A 21,214-nucleotide genomic window follows, 5' to 3' on the forward strand; every position below is an offset into this window, starting at 1 on the left:
GTATTTGCTAGATCAATATCATGTACCAAGAGATGTGTTAACCTGCTCAAATAAGGACACCACATCTGATACAGCAGCTGTAGTCAGAGTCTCTACTTGATTGAGTTTTCAGTAGTCAAATGTCATTTGTCACAATCCATCAGTCTTCTGCATTGGTCAGATAGAAGAGTTAAGGGGAGATGTGGTAGGAATCACCACCCCTGCATCTTTCAAATCCTTGATGGTGGCTCTAATTTCTGCAGTTCCTCCAGAGATGTAATACTGGTTTTGATTCACTATTTTACTCGGCTGGGAAAAGTCTAAAAGCTTCCATTAGCCTTTCCAACCATAATAGCCCTCACTTCACAAGTCAGGGAACCAATTTCTAAGTATATCTATCCTAATTTCCCAACTATAAATTCTGGGACTGGGGAAATAACCACAGGATAAGTTTAGAGGTGAGTCAGACCAGACAAAATTCCATTAATCTCATGATCTCCATAAACCCCTTCTTTAACTGGAAGGCCACAAGTTTTCTTGGGATCACCAAGAATCAGTGTCCAATAGATACCGGGAAATCTGATTCTTTTCTTTCCCTCAGTGTACAGTTACCCTTGTGAAGGGCCATGTGTCCCTCTGGAGGCATACTTAAGAAACACTAACAGTAAAACTTTATCTATCAAGGTCCTTCCTCAGGGGAACGTGGTCATCCCTACATTCAAGGGGTTCTGGGTCTACAAACTGGCTCAAGTCTGAAAATTGGCTCATGGACCGAGATTCCCTTTTGCCATGATTAAATGCAACTTTTATTTTATTTATTTGAGGAATTTTCTGCTTATACAGTTCAAGCAAAAATTCAATAGACTTCTTACCTATTTCATTCCTCTAAACAGATCCAGGCAGTCATGATACCATAAAATTCACCTTGCCTGTGCTGCCCATTATGAATTAACTCATTATAAACAATTTTGTATAGCCTGTCCATTATGATAACTACAATCACCTTGCTGTAGAATGGTATTAGATTCAGAAGCTGGAAAAATAATAATTGAAACTTTGTCTTTTGAAAATGCAAATTCTCAATACAAAAGGATAATTATGTCCTTAAAGGCAAGGTAAGCACCTCTGGAGAAATGGATCTGAGATAAAATCAGTATTAAATCTCATGAGCATGATGATGCATGGGTGGGAGAGGTGATTTCCAGAGTTTTGAAGAAAAATCAAAATGTCAAATGTTTTAATTATGGCAAACAAGGTCACCTTAAAAGGCATTGTAAGCAGGGCATTCCTAGAAACAATGCCTTTTCTAAGCATGATTCAAACAAAATGACCCTCCTTTCTGGATTATGCAGAAGGTGTGGCAAAGGCAGGCATTAAACAAACGAATGTAGATCAACAAGAGACATTCAAGGCAATACTTTGCCATTGGGAAACTCCTTGAGGAGCTTTTCAAATGCCCCTATGCCAAATCCAGCTCAGTCATTTCCATGGAAACTCCTTCCCAGAGCAATTAAAGAACCTAATACCTATTGTAAGAAATCTTACTGCTCTTGATGATAGACAAGCCACAGAAGAGAGAACAAAAATTCGGAAAAAAACATAAATCAAAATTGATAAAGATTAGATTAGGAACCTTCCCAAAGCTAGGGTTGGGGAAGGGTTTGTTTTTGTCTTTTCAGAAAAATAAAAACAAACATCTTGAGGACTTTAAAGACCTTTAGACAAATAAGCATCCAAAGGAGAAGGGAGAACTACCCGGGAAAAAAATCACCAGGAAAAGAAATAATTTGACCTAATGCAATTTCTGAAGTCTCCAAAAAAGAAGACAGAGATCCACAGACAACAATTCCACCAGGACTATGGTAACACCACTAAGCTGAAAAACAACTAAAGATCAGCTTTGGACTACAAACTACTCCGAACAATTTTGAGGAGCCCAGCTGAGGTGACCCAGCTTCACAGACTACTCTAGCCAGGACTTGAGACAAGACCTTCATTTTCCCATTATGCAGAGACTGGACAAAAAGGATACAGCACTATCTCCCAGGACTTAACAACCTAAAATTTTCTTTTCAGTATCCCCAAATAGATGCTATTGCCCTAGACAGCAGGAAGTAACTTTAAGAACATGACATCCACATTCCCAAGAGTTGGGGTGGGTGGTTTTTGGTCATTCAATAAGTTACGAATATTTGTCATTGATTGGGGGATTGGTAATGGTCAGAAAAGGGATGATACAGATATGCTAGGATAAAAATGGTAGATTATTGAATCTACTCTGAAAAGAAAAAAGGGAGGATATAGATATGATAAGATAAAAGGTAGATTACTGAATCTACTTTTAAAAAGCAACTACTAGTTTTAAATATTTTACATAGGATTGTACTTTGGTATATTGTATAAAAATGTTATAAATTGATTCAAATTTGAGATTAATTTTGTTAAAACATACTGCACATGTTTCTAGTCTTTTTCAAGCTATTGTACATATATATATGTACATATTATATATACATATATATAATACAAATTTCTAGTCCTTGAAAGTTATTATTACCAACTATTTAGGATAACAAAGAAATGCAGGTTAGTTATTACTCACCTATTACAAATGAACATATTAGGTATGCTTTCAAGATCAAACAGAAATATTTTAGAAAGACAGTTCATCTTTAAACACTACAGATATCTACAAAGCGTGACATTTAAGATATTTTAATAACATAGATTCTTTTTTTATGACATGTCTGCTCCTGGAAGCACCAATTTACTACAGAGAAGATGATGGACATTGAAGAAATACCACATGGAGTTTACTTTCTTTGGGGCAATAGTAGGCACTGGGCAAGAAAGTGCCTTTGCCTCAATTGCTGAAAATATGCTGTCCAAACTGGACAAACAGGACAAAAAAAAAAAAAAAAAAAAAAAAAGAAAGAAAGTGACTGCAGAAACTTGACAAGACAAGACAGGACAGTCCTTCAAAAATCTTGCTTCATAGAAAAACCTATCAGATATGCTGGGCCTATATGCTGAAGATTGATGCCTCAATGTTGTAGAAGAACATTGGCTGACTGTCCAGGCAACCACTGTGTTTGTCACTTCTCACATTTTTTTGAAAGTCATTTGCTTGTACTTCCTGCTTACTCAGTTAATATTATTTCCTTCACGGGTCTCTGAAGGAGTTGAAGCCTAGATAATATAGGTGTAGTTTACCAGACTCAGAAAAGAAACTCACCAAAGAGGTGTAAAGTGTAAAAGGTTGAGAGACATTAAAAGATAATTTGATAATGCAAATTAGAATAGAAAGTAAATTATGCACAAGACTTTTGACTCACCAAGATAGGATAGATAATGAAGTATTTTCTCTGAATTTGTCAAATGCAATGGACTAGACATTGTTGATACTTACTGACTGTATATATTATATATAGCTATTATATTTATTGTGTGTGTTTTTCTTATATTAACTATAGCCTACTTTTTGTATTAGACAAAAAAGGGAAATTGTGGTGATATATCACTTATAATCTAATAAAGCCATGCTACTTTGGGGCCCAATTAAACCCACTGCATTTAATTCATTCAATTGAGCAGCAGCATCTCCAACCGTAAGGTCTGGCACAAGGAAAGGGATGACAACAAAGTTCTTTGATGTGCTGGTGCCCATCTCACCATTTTATGTCTGACAGGATTAGTGAAGGGCGTGTCTTCTGGGCCTTCCTGTTGTGGAGGGCTAGCACTACCTTCATTGTGCTCCATAAGTTGAACATGTTGTATATTCCTTTTCATTCAGTTCTAGTGACATTTTAATTTCCTTCTTGATTTCTGTCTTGACCTATTTTTCACTCAGTAGTGAGTTGTTGAGTTCCATGAGTTGATAAAATTTCTCTTGATGATATTCAACTTAAATACGGGTTGGTCAGATAGGATGCAGGGTGTGATTTCAATTTCCTTGTTTCTGTTGAGATTTTCTTTGTGTCCATGGTCAATTTGGAGACATTTCCACGAGTTTCTGAGAAGTGCATTTTTTTGTGATTGGGTGAAATGCTTTGTAGATCTCTGATTGATTCATTTGATTTATGTCATTATTTGTCTACTGCATTTCTCTGCTTACTTTTTGTCTGGATGACCAGTCTACTGACAAGAGTGAGGCATTGAAATAACCCACTATCACTGTCTCAGGTCAATATAAGATTTTAGCTGTACTAGTGTCTCTTTTATGAATTTTGTTGCTCTTCTATTTGGTGCATAAATGTATAAAATTGTAATATCCTCTTGGTGAATTTTTTCTTTGACGAGTTTCCTTTGTATCTCTTCTGAATACTTTCAGTTTGAATTCTATTTGGTTAGATATTAAATTGCTAGTCCTGCTTGCTTCTTGAATCCCATTTGCTTGGAATATCTTTATCCTACTTTCAGCCTGAGGTGATATCTATCTTTGATATTGAAGTGTGCTTATTGGGTGCAGCAGGAGGATGGATGTGGTTTTCTAATCCAATCTGTTACTGTGTATCTTTTTACTGGGGAAATTAGATAATTAATATGGATAGTTATTAGTAAATAGTGTTTACTTATTCTTGTTACATGATTGTTATAATTTGGTTACACCCCCCCCATTTACTATTCTTGGATTATTTATTCCTTATACCTTCTTGGGCAAAACTTCAGACTGAAGTTTTCCTCCTAGTGCCTTCTGTGGAGCCACAGTGATAGATAGATAGATACTGTTCAAGTTTGTTCTATCATGGAATGTTTTACTTTATCTGTCTATTGTGCTTGAAAGTTTTTCTGGGCACAGTAGTTTTGGCTGACATCTGTAGTATCTCAGCACTTGTAAAAACATGTCTGGCTCTTCTGACTTTCTGAGTTTTCGTTGAGACATCATGTGTTATTCTAATGGGTCTGCCTTTATATTTAACATCTTTTCATTTGTACATTTACCATTTTAATTATTACATGTCATGGGGAATTTATTTTCTGGTCCTGTCTATTTGGTGTTCTGTATGCCTGTTGTACTTTGATAGGCACCTCCTTTTTTAATTTACTTTTAAAAGATTCATTTATTTATTATTTATGCTCTATCTGCATGTATGCCTGCATCCAGAAGAGGACATAAAATCCCATTATAGATGGTTGTGAACCACCATGTAGGTTGGTTGGAATTGAACTCGGAAGAGCAGCAGGTGCTCTTAACCACAGAACTGTCTCTCCTGCCCAGGCACCTCCTTCTTTATGATAGTTTTTTTTTCTATTTATGTGAAAAAAATGAGGTGGGAATTTGATTGGAATTACACTGAATCTGTAAATAGTTTTTGATAGAATGTTCATTTTTGCAATGTTAATTCTATGATGTCTTCCTATTTTCTAGACCCTTTCTTCAGGGTCTTAATGTTTTCATTGCAAAGGATTTTCCTTCCTTTGTTAGACTTATTCCTATATATTCAATATTCTTTGAAGCTATTGTGAATAGGGGTGTTTCCATGGTCTCCTTTAAAACAAAGAACTTTTAAAACTTTATCTTACATAAAGCCAAAATGAAACTAAGTACATGTTAACAACTTCATTCATGATCATTAGTCAAAATATATACATGTAAAAAGGAACCAGAAGCTATAATTTGAGAGAGTTGTTTTCTAAAATGTATTTTATTATAATTTGGAAGTGAATTGCAGGTGGTCTAGGAAATAAGCTAACTGGAAATAGAGCTCTGAAACACACATTAAAACAGTCATGATCTCCTTAGTATGTTTGCTGTAGGTCTATAGAAAAGCTATTGATTCTATATCCTGACACATTACTGACTGTTCTTACTTTTAGTTTTCTGACACAATTTGGCCTCAAATGTATAGTATCATATCATCTGCAAATAGAGATAGTTTGACTTCTTAATTTGTGTTGGTAAGAGGTTTTTTGTTTGTTTGTTTTTTTACATCCCTTATTCTTTCAACTGAAGTGTTTACACTGTTCAAGAAGAATTTGACTGCAATATGGTTCAGCTGTTACTTTAATAAATGATATCCTTGGCCCATTTAGGTTCAGATCCCAATACTCTACTGAAAATAGAACAGTGACTATATAATACAACCACTATAGTAAGTGCATAATGAACACACAGATAATCAGACCATTATGAACACCAGATATAATCAGTTCCTGCTAAAATATAAAGGAGCTGTGGTGCTATGTCCTACAGTGAGTTATTAGCTACTCCAGGTATCAGTGAAAAGCAACATGAGACTAGAGGATTGACAGAAAAAGTAAATTGAAGAGGTAACCAGTGGGGAGCATAGAGGGATGAAGCTATTGTGGCAAATGCAGAACAGAAAGAGATAAGGATACGAAAGAAAAACAGAAAAGATTCTTAGGTCTCAGGAGGCTGAGACAGAGACATCACAAAACCAGGCCAGCTTATGTCCTTTGGGAAACCTCTTAGAGCTATGAATGTTCCTAAGAGGTTCCTTAGCTGTGTACAAGAAGTTCATTTACTCTAAGAGCTTAATTTCCTCTGGGTTCTTCAGTGACTCATTGCTCATTCAATATTCATGTCAACCTGACACAAACTATACTCAATATGAGATGAGGAGACCTCCACTGAGAAAAAATACCTCCATAAGATTGGGCTGTGGGCAAGCCTGTTGAGAATTTTCTTAATTAGTAATTGATGGGGAAGGGCCCAGCCCATTGTGGGCTGGTGGTCCTGAGTTCTATAAGAAAGTATGCTCAGGAAGCCATGAGGAGCAAGCCAGTAAGCAGCTCCCCTTTATGGCCTTTGCATCGACTCTTGCATCCAGGATCCTGCCCTGCTTGAGTTCTTGTCCTGGCTTCCTTCAGTGGTGGACCATAATGTGGAATTGTGAGCCATTAAACCCTTTCCTTATCTCAGATTGCTTTTTGGTCATGGTATGTTTCGTCACAGGAATAGAAACCCTAACTGAGACAGTCTCCAATTATTTGTATTTCTGAGGTTGATCTTGCTATGATCTTGCTATGTTTTAACCCACTATGATCTGATACGATGCAGGTATGTCATTCTTCTTTCTTTTGTATTTATTAAGTTTTACTTTGCTCCCTATAATGTGCTCATTTTCAAGATGGTTTGATGCAACATGAGAATGTGTATTCCATATCTATTACATAGAACATCCTATAACATTTATAAAGCCCAATTGATTTGTTGAATAATTAACTCTGAGGGTGTTATGTTAATCTTTTGAATTTGGAATATCTATCTAGATATGTATGTGGGATATATAAGTCTTTCATTAAGTTGTAGCTAAACCTATCTATACAGGCTTTTTATGTCATATCATGACCACATTATAGATTCGAAGGCCCCAATATTTGGTTCACGAATATCTACAATCATTATGTCCTGTTGGTGAACTGGTTTCCTTTCAATCAAAATGTGATGGCCCCTTTTATTGCTTCTGATTAGTATTGGTTTGAAGGCAACTTCACCAGATCTGAGAGTTGCTACAATAGTTTGTTTGTGCTTTCTGGTTTGCATGATAGTTTGACTTTTAGTTCAGACCCTTAGATTATAGATGTCTTTCCAAGCTAAGTGTCTTTCTTGGAAAAAGCTGATAGTTAGGTTATGTTTTTCTAATATAATAGTTAAATTTGTTTATTTTAATTGGTGAGAAAAGATAATTTAAATTAAATTCTAGGTTATAATTTGAAAAGGGTTTGATTTTTTTTTTCTCTGTGTCCTTTTGTTTGTTGTTCTGGATGGTTGGCTACTTTGTAGTTCTTTTTTCCTTTCCTTGTAGCATTGATATTTGCAGGTTTTCTTTCTTTCCTGCCATCCATTGATATTCTGTTGCTTTCATGTTCTTTATTGTATACTGAACTTTTGTTCTGTATGCTCGTGTGTTTAATACCTACTTCCTTATTTATTTATTTTGGCTTTTGAGACAGGGTTTCTCTGTTGAACCGTTCTTGCTGTTCTGGAACTTACTTTGTAGACTTGGTTAGCCTCAAACTCATAGAGATCTGCCTACCTCTACCTCCTGAGTGCTGGGATCAAAGGCATATGCCTCCACGTTTGGCCTCCTGAATATATGTATGTATGTATGTATATAATTTTATACATAGTGTTATGACTACAGTCAGCCTCCGCTAAGATTTGTTTTTTCTCCTTCATTTCCTTCTATTTCTTCCCAAAAAGTCCTCAAGTGGCAATACTGTGTACACACTGAAGAGAAGGAAAGCCACCACCACCACAACAACTATTAATAGTCAACAGCTTCTCAGGAAGGAGTACAGCCTCATGGGTACCTCCTTTTTCAATAATGTAAAGGTGAAAAATCCAATTCTATGATGGTATCCATTGCTATGCGTATTTATTATTTCTTTTTATTATTATTTTTTCTTATTTTACATATCAATCCCAGTTCTTCAGTGTCTTTCAGCCATTTTGAATTCCTCTATTGAGAACTGTTTCTTCATTTCTGTCCCCCAATTTTTTAATTTTGTGTTTTGGTGACTAGTTTCTTGAGTTCTTTGTATATTTTGGAGATCAGCCCTCTGTCAGATGTAGGGTTGGTGAAAATATTTTCCCAGTCTGTGGGCTGACATTTAGTCTTGTCACCTGTGTCCTTTGCCTTACAGAAACTTTTCAGTTTGAGGAGTTTCTATTTATTAATTGTCCATCTCAGTGTCTGTGCTACTGGAGTTATGCTCAGGAAGATGTCTTCTGCACCAATCTGTTCAAGAGTTCCTTCCACTTTCTCTTCTAAGAGGTTCAGTGTGGCTGCATTTATGTTGAGGTCTGATCCATTTCAACTTGAGTTTTGTGCATGGCAACAGACATGGGTCTATCTGCAGTCTTCTACACATCATCCAGTTGTGCCAGCACCATTTGTTGAAGATGCTTTCCTTCTTCCACTGTATACTTTTAGTTGTTTTGTCAAAAATCAGGTGTTCATAAGTGTGTGGGTTAGTATCAGGATTTTCTTTTTGATTCCATTGGTCTACCTGTCTATTTTTGTGCCAATACCAGGCTGTTTTCAGCACTATAGCTTTATAGTAGAGCTTGAAGTTGGGGATGGTGATGCCTCCTGAGGTTCCTTTATTATACAGGGTTGTTTTGGCTATCCTGGGTCTATTGTTTTTCTATATAAAGATGAGCATTATCCTTTCAAGGTCAGTGAAGAATTGTGCTGGGACTTTAATGGGGATTGCATTGAATCTGTAGATTGCTTTTGGCAAGACTGCCATTTTTACTATGTTTATCCTACCTATCCAGGAGCATGGGAGATCTTTCCATTTTCTGGTATCTTCTTTAATTTCTTTCTTTAACAACACAAAGTTTTTTGCTATATAGGTCTTTCACTTGTTTGGTAAGTGTTACCCCAAGATACTTTATGTTGTTTGTGGCTATTGTAAAGGGTGATGTTTCTCTGATTTCTTTCTCAGTCCCTTTGTTGTCTGTATATAGTAGGGCTACTAATTTTTTGTTGTTGTTGTTGAGTTTATCTTGTATACTGCTAGTTTGCGGAAGTTGTTTATCAGCTGTAGGAGTTCCCTGGTAGAGTTTTTCAGGTCACTTATGTAAACTACCTTATCATCTGCAAATAGTGAAGTTTGACTTCTTCCTTTCCAATTTGAATCCCCTTGATTTCCTTTTGTTGTCTCATTGCTTTATCTAGAACTTCAAGTACAATATTGAAGAGATGTGGAGGAAGTGGGCAGCCTTGTCTTGTTCCTGATTTTAGAGGAATCACCTTAAGCTTCTCTCCATTCAGTTTGGTGTTGGCTGTTGCTTTACTGTATATTGCTTTCATTATGTTTAGGTGTGTTCCCGTTATCCCTGATCTCTCCAAGACCTTTATCATGAAAGGGTGTTAAATTTTGTCAAAGGCATTTTCAGCATCCAGTGAGATGATACTGTGGTTTTTCTCTTTCAGTTTGTTTATATAGTGGATCTAATTGATAGATTTTCATATGTTGAACCATCCCTATATTCCTGGAATGACATCTATTTGGTCATGGTGGATGATTTTTTCTGATGTGTTCTTGGATTTGATTTGCCAGTATTTTATTGAGTATTTTTGCATCAATATTCATGAGGGATATTGGTCTGTAGTTGTCTTTCTTAGTTGTGTCTTTCTGTGGCTTGGGTACCAAGGTAATTGTGGCCTCATAAAAAAGAGTTTGGTAATGAACATTCTGCTTCTATTGTGTGGATCAATTTGAGGAGTATTGGTATTAGGTCTTCCTTGAATTTCTGGTAGAATTCTGCACTAAAGCCATCTGGCCCTGGGCTTTATTTGGTTGGGAGGCTTTTGATGACTGCTTCTATATCATTAGGGGCTATAGGTCTAATTAAGTTTCTGATCTGTTCTTGATTTAATTTTGGTAAGTAATAGTTATCCAGAAATTTGTCAATTTCCTTTGAATTTTCAGATTTTGTGGAGTACAGGTTTTCAAAGTATGACCTGAAAATTGTCTGGATTTCCTCTGTGTCCATTGTTACATTCCCCTTTTTGTTTCTGATTTTGTTAATTTGCATGTTCTCTCTCTTTGCTTTTTGGTTATTTTGTATAATGGTTTATCTATCTTACTGATTTTCTTGAAAAACCAACTCTTTGTTACATTGATTTTTTTTTTATTGTTTTCCTGGTTTCTATTTTATTGATTTCACCTCTCAAAATATTTCCTGGTGTCTATTCCTCCATGGTGAGTTTGCTTCTGTTTGTTCTAAGGCTTTCAGTTGTGTTGTTAATTCTCTCATGTGACTGTCCTCCGTTTTCTTCATATAGGCACTTAGTGCAATGAACTTTCCTGGTAACACTGCTTTCAGGTATGTTGTGTCTTCATTCTCATTGAATTCTATAATGTCTTTATTTCTTTCTTTCTTTATTTTTTGACCCAGGTTTGTTGCAATTGCGCATTGTTCAGTTTCCATGAGTATGTAGGGTTTCTGGAATTTGTGTTTTTGTTGAATTCCAACTTTAAAGCATGGTGATCTGATAAGATACAGGGGACTATTCCAATTTTTTTTTGTAGCTGTTGATGTTTGTTATGTTGCCTGGTATGTGCTCGATTTTAGAGAAGGATCCATGTGGAGCTGAAAAGAAGGTATATTATTTTGTTTTTGGATGGTATGTTCTATAGATGTCTGTTAAACCCAATTCAGACAAAACTTCTGTTAGTTCTTTTGTTAAGTTTCTGTCTGGTGGTCCTGAGTAGTGGTGAGAGTGGTGTGTTGAAGTCTCCCACTATAAGTGTGTGAGGATTTATGTTAGCTTTGAGTTTTAGGAGTGTTTCTTTTATGAATGTGGGTGCCTTTGTATTTGGGTCATAGATGCCCAAAATTGAGACTTTGTACAGATGGATTTCTCCTGTGATGAATACAAAATTACCTTCTTCATCTCTTTTGCTTGACTTTGGTTTGAAGTCTAACTTGTTAGATATTAGGATAGCTACACCTGCTTGCTTCTTGGGTCCATTTGATTGGAAGATCTTTTCACAACCCTTTACCCTGAAGTAATGTCTATCTTTGAAGCTTAGATGTGTTTCTTGTATGCAGCAGAAGGATGGATTATGTCTTCATATCTATTCTGTTAGCCTGTGTCATATATATATATATATATATATATATATATATATATATATATCTCCAAGTCCATTTAAATGAAAACAAACATTTATAGACAATCTTTGGAAATTTGGGCGTCGTTCTTTCCAAACTACTTCCTGCTGGTAAGGGGCACTGTCATGGGGGATCCTAAGAAGATGCAGAAATCCTGGCTGTAGTCTGCAAGGCTGCTTTGTCCAGCTGTTTGAATGTAGGATCACCTGGTACTCTGTTTCAGGTGGTCTGGCTTGATCAAACCACATTAGTCTGGAAGGAATCATTTTCATTTTCTGTGGAAACAAAAATAGAAATCCTTTCCCCAGTAACTTGTCCTTGAACTTAAATTTTGGAGTCAAAGCATTTTTTTAAATTTAATTTATTATTTTACATGTCGATCCCAGTTCCTTCTCCCTCTCTCACTTACCTCCTCCCTCCTTCCCTTTTACCCTCTCTGCCCTCTAACATGCACCCTAACCACCCTCCCCTCCCATCTCCCAACCCCAATTCCGTATGTAGGGCAATGCCATCCAGTTGGGGTCATGTAGATCTGACAGGTCATGTGAAGTAGGGACTAGGGCTTCTCTCCTGTCTCTAGGTTAAGGCAGTTATCCCTCCATGGGGGATGTGTTCACAAGGTCCTTTTATGCACCAGGGATACATCCTGGCTCCACTGTCTGAGGTCCCTTAGACTGCTCAGACCTTCTGGCTGAGACCCATATTCAGGGGGTTCTGAGTCAGTCCCATGCTGGCTTCCCAGCTATCAGTCTGGGGGCCCATTAGCTCCTCCTTGTTCAGGTAAGCTGTCTCTATGTGTTTCTGTCGCCTGGTCTTGTCCTCTCCATCTACATCTGGATTCTAGTTCAACTCAGTGTTTTTGTATGGGTGTTTGCTCCTATTTCCAACAGGATTAGATGAGGGCTCCATGGATAAGTTAGTTGTTGATCTCACTCTCCAGGAAGGGCATTTATGGTAGCCTTTCCATGGATGCTCAAATTGTTAGTTAGCGGCAGTCTTGTAGGTCTCTAGACCTTTCTTTGGGTTCAATTTTATCTTCAAACCAATATTGGCTCCCTCTTTTCTCTCTCTCTCTCTCTCTCTCTCTCTCTCTCTCGCTCTCTCTCTCGCTCTCTGTCTTTCTCTCTCCTGTCTTCTATTCCTACCCAGACTCAATCTTCCTAGTTGCACATGTTTTCCTCTCCTCCCCCTCGCTTTCTCCTACTTCTCTCTCCATTCACTGCCCCCCCCCCACTTCCCCTGTGCTCTGGGGGACTTGTCCCTTCCCGCTTCTGTGAGGGACTTTATATGAATCTCTTAGAATACACCTTGTATCCTAGTTCCTCTGGTGGTGTGAATTATAGGCTGGTGATCCTTTGCTCTAGGTAAATGAGTGAATACATACCATGTTCCTCTTTTTGTGACTGGGTTACCTCATTCAGGAAGGTTTCTTCAAGTGCCATCCACTTGCCTGCGAATTTCAAGATACCATTATTTTTTCTGCAGAGTAGTATTCCATTGTGTAGATGTGCCACATCTTCATTATCCATTCTTCAATTGAGGGGCATATAGGTTGCTTCCAGCTTCTTGCTATTACAAATAGTGCTGCTATGAACATAGTTGAACAGATGTCTTTGTTGCATGGATGTGGGTATATGCCTAAGAGGAGGATTGCCGGGTCCTGTGGTAAACTAATTCCCATTTTCCTGAGGAACCGCCATACTGATCTCCAGAATGGCTGTATGACTTTGCAGTGGAGGAGTGTACCCCTTTCTCCACATACTCTCCAACATAAGTCATCATTGGTGTTTCTAATTTTAGCCATTCTGGCAGGAGTAAGATGGTATCTCAAAGTTGTATTGATTTGCATTTCCCTGATAGCTAAGGATGTGGAGCACTTTTTTAAGTGTCTTTCAGCCTTTTTGATTTCCTCTATTGAGAATTCTTTCTTCAGGTCTGTACCCCATTTTTTAATGGGGTTATTTGTTGTTTTGTTGCCTAGTTTCTTGAGTTCTTTGTATATTTTGGAGTTCAGCCCTTTGTCGGATATAGGATTGGTGAAGATCTTTTCCCAGTCTGTGGGCTGCCATTTGGTTTTGTCCACTGTGTCCTTTGCCTTACAGAAGCTTCTAAGTTTGAAGAGGTCCCATTTATTAATTGTTGCTCTCAGTGTCTGTGCCCCTGGAGTTATGTTCAGGAAGCGGTATCCTATACCAATTTGTTCAAGGGTACCTCCTACTTTCTCTTCTAAGAGGTTCAGTGTGTTCGGATTGATGTTGAGGTCTTTGATCCATTTGGACTTGAGTTTTGTGCATGGCAACAGACATGGGTCTATCTGCAGTCTTCTACACACCCTCATCCAATTGTGCCAGCACCATTTGTTGAAGATGCTGTCCTTGCCCCATTGTATAATTTTAGCTGTTTTGTCGAAAATCAGGTGTTCATAGGTGTGTGAGTTAATATCAGGATTTTCAATTGATTCCATTGGTCTACCTGTCTGTTTTTGTGCCAATATCAGGCTGTTTTCAGAACTATAGCTCTGTAGTAGAATTTAAAGTCAGGAATGGTGATGCCTCCTGAAGTTCTCTTATTGTATAGGGTTGTTTTTAGCCTGTGTCTTTTTGTAGGCAAGTTAAGTTCATTAATATTAAGGGATAGTAAGTACTATTGCTTGTTAATTCTTGTTTGTTTTAGATTTGTTGTTGGCGATAGTATTGTGAATGTATTTTCCTGCTTTATCCTTTGGATTTTGGTGAATTCGGAGTATCTATTGCCTATGTTTGTGAGCATAGTTTACTTCCTTGGGTTGCAGTTTTCCTTCCAGAACTTTCTGTAGGGCTGGATTTGTAGATATGTATTGTGAAAATCGGGCATTGTCATTGAATATCGTGTTATCTCTGTATATGATTGAGAGTTTTGCTGGGTATAGTAGCCTGGGCTGGCATCTGTGGATTCTTAATACTTGTATAACATCTATCCAGGACCTTCTGGCCTTGAGAGTTTCCATGGAGAAGTCAGGTTTAATTTTGATAGGTCTGCCTTTATATGTTGCTTGGCTTTTTCCCTTTGCTGCTCTTAATATTCTTTTTTATTCTGCATGTTAGGTGTTTTGATTATTATGTGTCGAGGGGTTATTTTTCTTTGGTCTAGTCTATTTGGTGATAGGTATGCTTCTTGTACTTTCGTAGGCATATCCTTCTTCAGATTGGTAAAGTTTTCTTCAATAATTTTGTTGAGTATGTTTTCTGCACCTTTGAGCTGGGCTTCTTCACCTTCTCCTATGCCTATTATTCTTAGGTTTGGTCTTTTCATGGTATTCCACATTTCCTGGATGTGTTGTGTTAAAGACTTTCTGGATTTAAGATTTTGTTTGGTCGATGAGTCTATGTCCTATAGTTTATCTTCAATGCCTGAGATTCTCTCTTCTATCTCTTGTATTCTGTTGGTTTTGCTTGCATCTGTAGTTCCTGATCATTAGCCCAGTTTTTCTATTTCCAGCATTCCCTCCATTTGTGTTTTCTTTATTGCCTCTATTTCCGTTTTCAAGTCTTGAACTGTCTGAATTGTTTCCTTCATCTGTTTGACTATTTTTTTTTTCTTGGCTATCCTTACTTTCTTTAAGAGATTCGTTCATTTCTTGCATGTTTTGCCTTGGTCTTTTCCCTTATTTTTTCCAATCTTTTGTTTTTTTGTTTTTTTTTTTTTTCCTTCTATTTCTTTAAGGGATTTTCTCATACGGTCTTTGAGGGCCTCTATCATTTTTATGAAGTATTTTTTAACTCATTCTCTTCTGATTCATTTGCTTTGGCATGTTCAGGTCTAGTTGGTGTAGAGTCCCTAGATTCTGGTGGTGTCATTCTTGTCTTTCTATTGTTAGGTGTTTTCTTGTATTGCCATCTTCCCATTGCTTCTTCCAGTGGGTGCAGGTAGAGTCTCTCTCTCCTGACTCTACTCTACCAGTGGGCATAGTTGGGTCAGGAGTTGGATGTCTGTAATTCTGGATGGTCCAAGCTCTCTAGGAGGTCTCTCCTCTGTCAGAGGGCCAGGGATCAGGTCCAAAGATCAGGTAGGTATGGCCTCAGGGTTGTCCCTCATGAATATGTGGGTCCAGTGTGCTCAAAGCAGACCCAGGATGTTCCACGGAGGTGGAGGGGTTGTTCGACCCATACTCTGGTCCCAGTGCTCAACCAGAGCACTGGAGCAGCAGGCCCAGTAGGATACATGGTGGGAGGAAGGCAGGCTCTGGGTGGTGTGTGGAGCAGAGTACTAGGGCTGTACTTTCCAGGGCCAGGATATAGGGGGGAGCACGATTCGGGGCTAACCCAGGGAGGTCCCAGAGAAGGGTGTGGGGGAATTCAGACTAAACTGATCCTCTGGCAGAGGCCCTGCAATGGGGTTCAAAGTGCATTTATTGTTTTAATGGCCATTTTATAATTAAAGAGTTTCATAGTACTATCTTCTGCCCTCTGGCTTTTATAATATTTCTGCTTATTACTGAAAGACCCCCCACTATGCATATTGCCTGCTTGAACTGCTCTTGCCAACTTGCCAAGGTCACATTATGGGAAAGTACAGGAGGGAACCAGGTGCTGCTCTCATCTGATACCAACCAGATATCTGTGGTCTGCAGCTTGGACCAAAGCAAGGTCAGCAGGATGGTATCTGAATTCATAACTGAATTCTTTGTATTCTTTGTGCCCAACCCAAATAAACAACTGTCCTTGGTTAACTACAATCGCTTTATTTAGATGGAACAATGAAATCCCTGTAACCATGCTTCTGCTTCTGTAAGCCTGCTTCTTGCCACCCCAACCCTATATAAATTGCATATGTTTTAACCACGCATGCTCTCTCAGTCTCCCGAAAGACTGAAGCGTCCATAGGTACCTGTGTGTGTGAACAATAAACAGCCTCTTGCACTTGCATCCAGTGGTCTGGTATCGTCTCTTGGGGCAAGGGCTTTTCCCTGGCAGACTCCGAACTCTTGGGGGTCTTTCATTGGAGGTCCCACCGAGATTGGAGACCCCTCCCTGGAGACTGACACTGTGCCCACCGGGAGGTAAGCTGGCCAGCACTTAATTTCTCTACTTTGTTGTCGATCGCTAATCAGCTAGCCATATCTGTAGACAGCTTGAGAAGGAGCTGACGGGCTCAGACTTCTCCCCTACCACCCTGGAAGATGTTCCAGGGATTTGGGGCGCCTGATTTTTCTGGGCCAACAACCAGTCCCAGGGACTCGTGGTTTTGGAGGGGACAGGGGACTTAAGACCCTCTGTGACCCCAACTCAGTATCTGGTTTTGGTTTTACGCCGAAGTCGCGCTGCACGTCTTGGTGCCGCCTGTCTGTGTGTTCTGTCTGTCTTGTCTATTTGCTTCTTTATTTTGAAAAAGACATGGGACAATCTGTAACTACCCCTTTGAGTCTGACCCTAGATCACTGGAGCAAAGTCCAGGGCCGAGCGTACAACCAGTCAATTGACTTGAAGAAAAAGATGGCAAACTCTGTGTGCTTCTGATTGGCTGACATTTAATGTTGGCTGGCCCCGGGATGGGACTTTCGAACTTGGTATTATCTTGCAGGTAAAGGAACGAGTCTTCGACACTGAACCCCACCGACATCCTGACCAGGTGGCCTATATTGTCACCTGGGAAGATTTGGCCTCTGACCCACCCCCTTGGGTGGCTCCCTTTGTCACCCCCAAACCCCCTTCTAAATCTCTCCCCAAGACTGATGTGGCCCACCTTCACAGGGGCCCACTGCTCCCCCTTTGCCTTCTTCTGTACCACTCGTTTCCTCTCAGGCACCTGCCAAATCTCAATTATATCCTGTCCTCAAGAAAGAGAAAACCCCTCACTCCAAACCTATTCTTCCTGCTGATGAGTCTGATCTTACAGATTTACTTTCAGAAGATGGAGACCCCCCCACCATATCAGCCCACTACCCAGGGCACTGAAAATGGCGGCGACACCCGGCAAAGGGGTCCGGGCAAACCAGACAGTACCACTCCTGCCCTGGACAACAGACTAGAAGAGACTGCTGCGGACTCCCCAGTAGCCGGCAGACTCCAAGGTCGAAGGGAGACAGCCATGGAAGGAACCTCCCGAGCCTTTCTCTTGCGTCAGACTGCCAGACAAGGAGGCCAGTTTCAATACTGGTCTTTCTCGGCATCTGACCTTTATAACTGGAAATCTAACAACCCCTCTTTCTCCAAAGACCCTGTAGCTCTCTCAAACCTAATTGAATCCATTCTAATAACCCATCAACCCACTTAGGATGATTGCCAACAGCTTTTGCGGGTCCTTTTAACCTTTGAAGAAAAAAACATGTCTTCCTGGAAGCCTGGAAGAATGTCTTGGGGAATGACGGGAGGCCCACTCAGTTGCCTAATGAAATTGAGGAAGTTTTTCCCCTAAATCGTCCCTATTGGGACTTTAACACTGCCACAGGTAGGGGACACCTAAGTCTTTATCGCCAGTTACTCATAGCAGGCCTCCGTGGCACAGGACACTGCCCCACGAATTTGGCTCAGGTAAGACAGATAACCCAGGGACCAGAGGATACTCCAGCTGCATTTTTGGAGAGGCTAAAGGAAGCCTACCATACGTATACACCCTTTGATCCTGATAGTAATGAACAAAGGGGAAATGTTTCTGTGGCTTTCATTTGGCAGTCGGCTCCAGATATTAGGAATAAGTTGCAGAGACTAGATAATTTACAAGATTATAGCCTGCAGGATCTCTTAAAGGAAGCAGAAAAGATCTTTAATAAGAGAGAAACACCTTAGGAGAAAGAAGAAAGACTTAGAAAGTTGCAGAAGGAAAGAGAGGACAAGATAAAAAAGGAACTAGAGGAGAGAGAGAGAGAGAGGGATCGTAGGAACCGGAGAGAATTAAGCAAAATCCTGGCCACTTTAGCTCAGAATAATCATAATGCAGGAAGTCAGGAAAGGAAGGGAGAAGAAAGGAGGCCAGGGTAGATCGAGACCAATGTGCCTACTGCAAAGAAAAAGGCCATTGGGTCAAAGATTGCCCTAAGAGACCTAGAAATCAGAGGTGTGGGGACAGACCCCAAAGACCAACTCAGCTTCTAGCCCTAGATGAAGACTAGGGCAGTCGGGGCCAGGAGCCCCCCCACCCAGCCCAGGCTAACCTTAAGAGTCGGGGGACAGCCAGTCACCTTCCTAGTAGACACTGGAGCCCAACATTCGGTTATCACTGAAACGAATGGGCCACTGAGTACAAAAACAGCTTGGGTATAAGGAGCCACCGGAGGAAAACAATACCAGTGGACCACGGAGAGAAAAGTTCACCTCGCATCAGGTAAAGTCTCACATTCCTTTTTGCATGTACAGGACTGTCCACATCCATTACTGGGCTGAGATCTACTGACTAAATTAAAAGCCCAGATCCATTTTGAAGGATCAGGAGCTAAAGTCTCCGGCCTACAAGGGGCTCCACTTCAAATATTGACTTTGCAATTGGAAAATAAATGTAGACTTTTTGAAAAGCCTCCTGAGCAGCAGGAAGGAATGGACTTATGGTTAAAACAATACCCCCTGGCCTGGGTAGAAACAGGAAGCATGGGGCTGGCCATACAACAGTCACCCCTAATAATACCCCTGAAGTCAACAGCCACCCCCGTCTCAATTAAACAGTATCCCATGTCAAATGAGGCATATCAAGGAATCAAGTTCCACATTAAGAGACTATTAGACCAAGGGATCATGATCCCCTGCCGATCCCCATGGAATACTCCACTTCTGCCTGTAAAGAAGCCAGGAACTGGGGATTACAGGCCAGTCCAAGATCTTAGGGAAGTCAATAAGCGAGTGGAGGGCATTCACCCCACGGTGCCAAATCCCTATAACCTACTAAGCACCCTGCCTCCTACTCATCCCTGGTATACTGTTCTGGAACTAAAGGATGCTTTCTTTTGTCTGAGGCTGAGTCCCCAGAGTCAGTCTTTATTTGGTTTTGAATGGAAGGATCCAGAACTGGGCATTTCAGGGCAATTGACCTGGACATGCCTACCCCAGGGGTTCAAGAATAGCCCCACTCTCTTTGATGAGGCCCTTCACTAAGACCTGGCAGATTTCCAGATCAGGCATCCATCTCTCATCCTGCTGCAATACATAGACGACCCCCTTCTTGCAGCCACCACTGAACAGGACTGCAGAACAGGTACCAGGGCCCTATAACGAACACTGGGGAACCTAGGGCATCAAGCTTCTGCCAAAAAGGCTCAAATATGCAGACAGGAAGTCACCTATTTGGGATACAAGCTAATGGATGGGCAAAGATGGTTGACACCTGCCTGCAAAGAAACCATATCTCGCATACCCATCCCCAAAAACCAACGTCAACTTAGGGAATTTTGGGGGACTGCGGGCTTCTGTAGACTCTGGATTCCAGGGTTTACAGAAACAGTGGCCCCCCCTTTACCCAGTAACCAAGCAAGACACACCTTTTGACTGGCCTGAGGAACAACAGCAGGCTTTTGATGCTATCAAGCGGGCCGTGCTGTCCTCACCAGCCCTGGGCTTGCCAGATGTCACCAAGCCTTTTGAACTCTTTGTTGATGAAAAACAGGGCTATGCAAAAGGAGCCTTAACCCAAAAGTTAGGACCCTGGAGATGGCCCATTGCCTACTTTTCCAAGAAATTAGACCCAGTTGCATCAGGATGACCCCCATGTCTCCGAATGGTGGTGGCGATTGCCATCCTAATCAAGGATGCCACCAAACTGACTCTGGGACAGCCAATGATCATACTGGCGCCACACACAGTTGAGTCCCTCATCCATCAGCCACCAGATAGATGGCTATCTAATGCCCGTCTAACTCACTATCAATCCCTGCTCCTGGTTGTAGACAGGGTCCAGTTCGGGCCAATAGTAACCCTGAACCCAGCCACCTTGCTACCGCTGCCGGAGGGACCAGCATCCCATGACTGTCAGCAGATTCTTGCATAGATGCATGTGACGCGGCCTGACCTGACCGATCAGCCCTTGAAGGATACGGACTACACCTGGTTCACGGATGGCAGCTGCTAAATGGTGAGAGACGGGCAGGGGCTGTTGTGACAGATGCTACAAAGGTCATATGGGCCACTACACTCCCAGGAGGTACCTCTGCTCAGCAAGTCGAACTCATTGCTCTGACTCAGGCTCTCCAGATGGCAGCAGGTAAGAAGCTTAATGTATACACTGATAGCCGACATGCCTTTGCCACTGCCCATGTCCATGGGGAAATTTATCAGAGAAGGGGCCTTTTAACATCAGAAGGCAAAGAAATTAGAAATAAAAATGAAATCTTGGCATTATTAAAGGCCCTGTTCCTTCCCAAGGAATTGAGCATAATGAATTGCCCTGAACATCAAAAGGGGGGAAAGCCTAGAGGCAAAGGAAATCGCCTGGCTGATGAAGCAGCCAAACAAGCAGCCTTGGGCCCCCAATTATTGACTATATCCATATATTGACTGAAAAGGAGACAGCTAAGGCTCCAGATTGGGACTATGATGAAACAGATTTGGACATTGTTCAGAAACTAGGTGCAGATTATGACCCCAATCGACAGTGCTGGGTCTACCAAGGAAAGACTATGCTGCCTACAAAAATGGCAAGAATACTGATAGTCCATAAACTGATTCATCTGAGTGCCAA

At 40.4% G+C, this 21,214-nt stretch overlaps 1 protein-coding gene across 1 annotated transcript; it reads left to right on the forward strand.

Annotated features, from left to right (window-relative positions):
* The first annotated feature begins 6,994 nt into the window (after positions 1-6,994).
* LOC127227033 (uncharacterized) lies at positions 6,995-20,239 on the forward strand. The gene is given in 4 exon segments (XM_051191260.1): positions 6,995-7,000; positions 17,135-17,873; positions 17,876-18,297; positions 19,967-20,239. Coding segments are annotated over 4 exon segments (1,440 nt in total).
* The last annotated feature ends 975 nt before the right edge of the window (positions 20,240-21,214 follow it).

The sequence above is a fragment of the Phodopus roborovskii genome, unplaced genomic scaffold (assembly GCF_943737965.1).
Source record: "Phodopus roborovskii unplaced genomic scaffold, PHOROB, whole genome shotgun sequence".
Classification (NCBI taxonomy): Eukaryota; Metazoa; Chordata; class Mammalia; order Rodentia; family Cricetidae; genus Phodopus; species Phodopus roborovskii.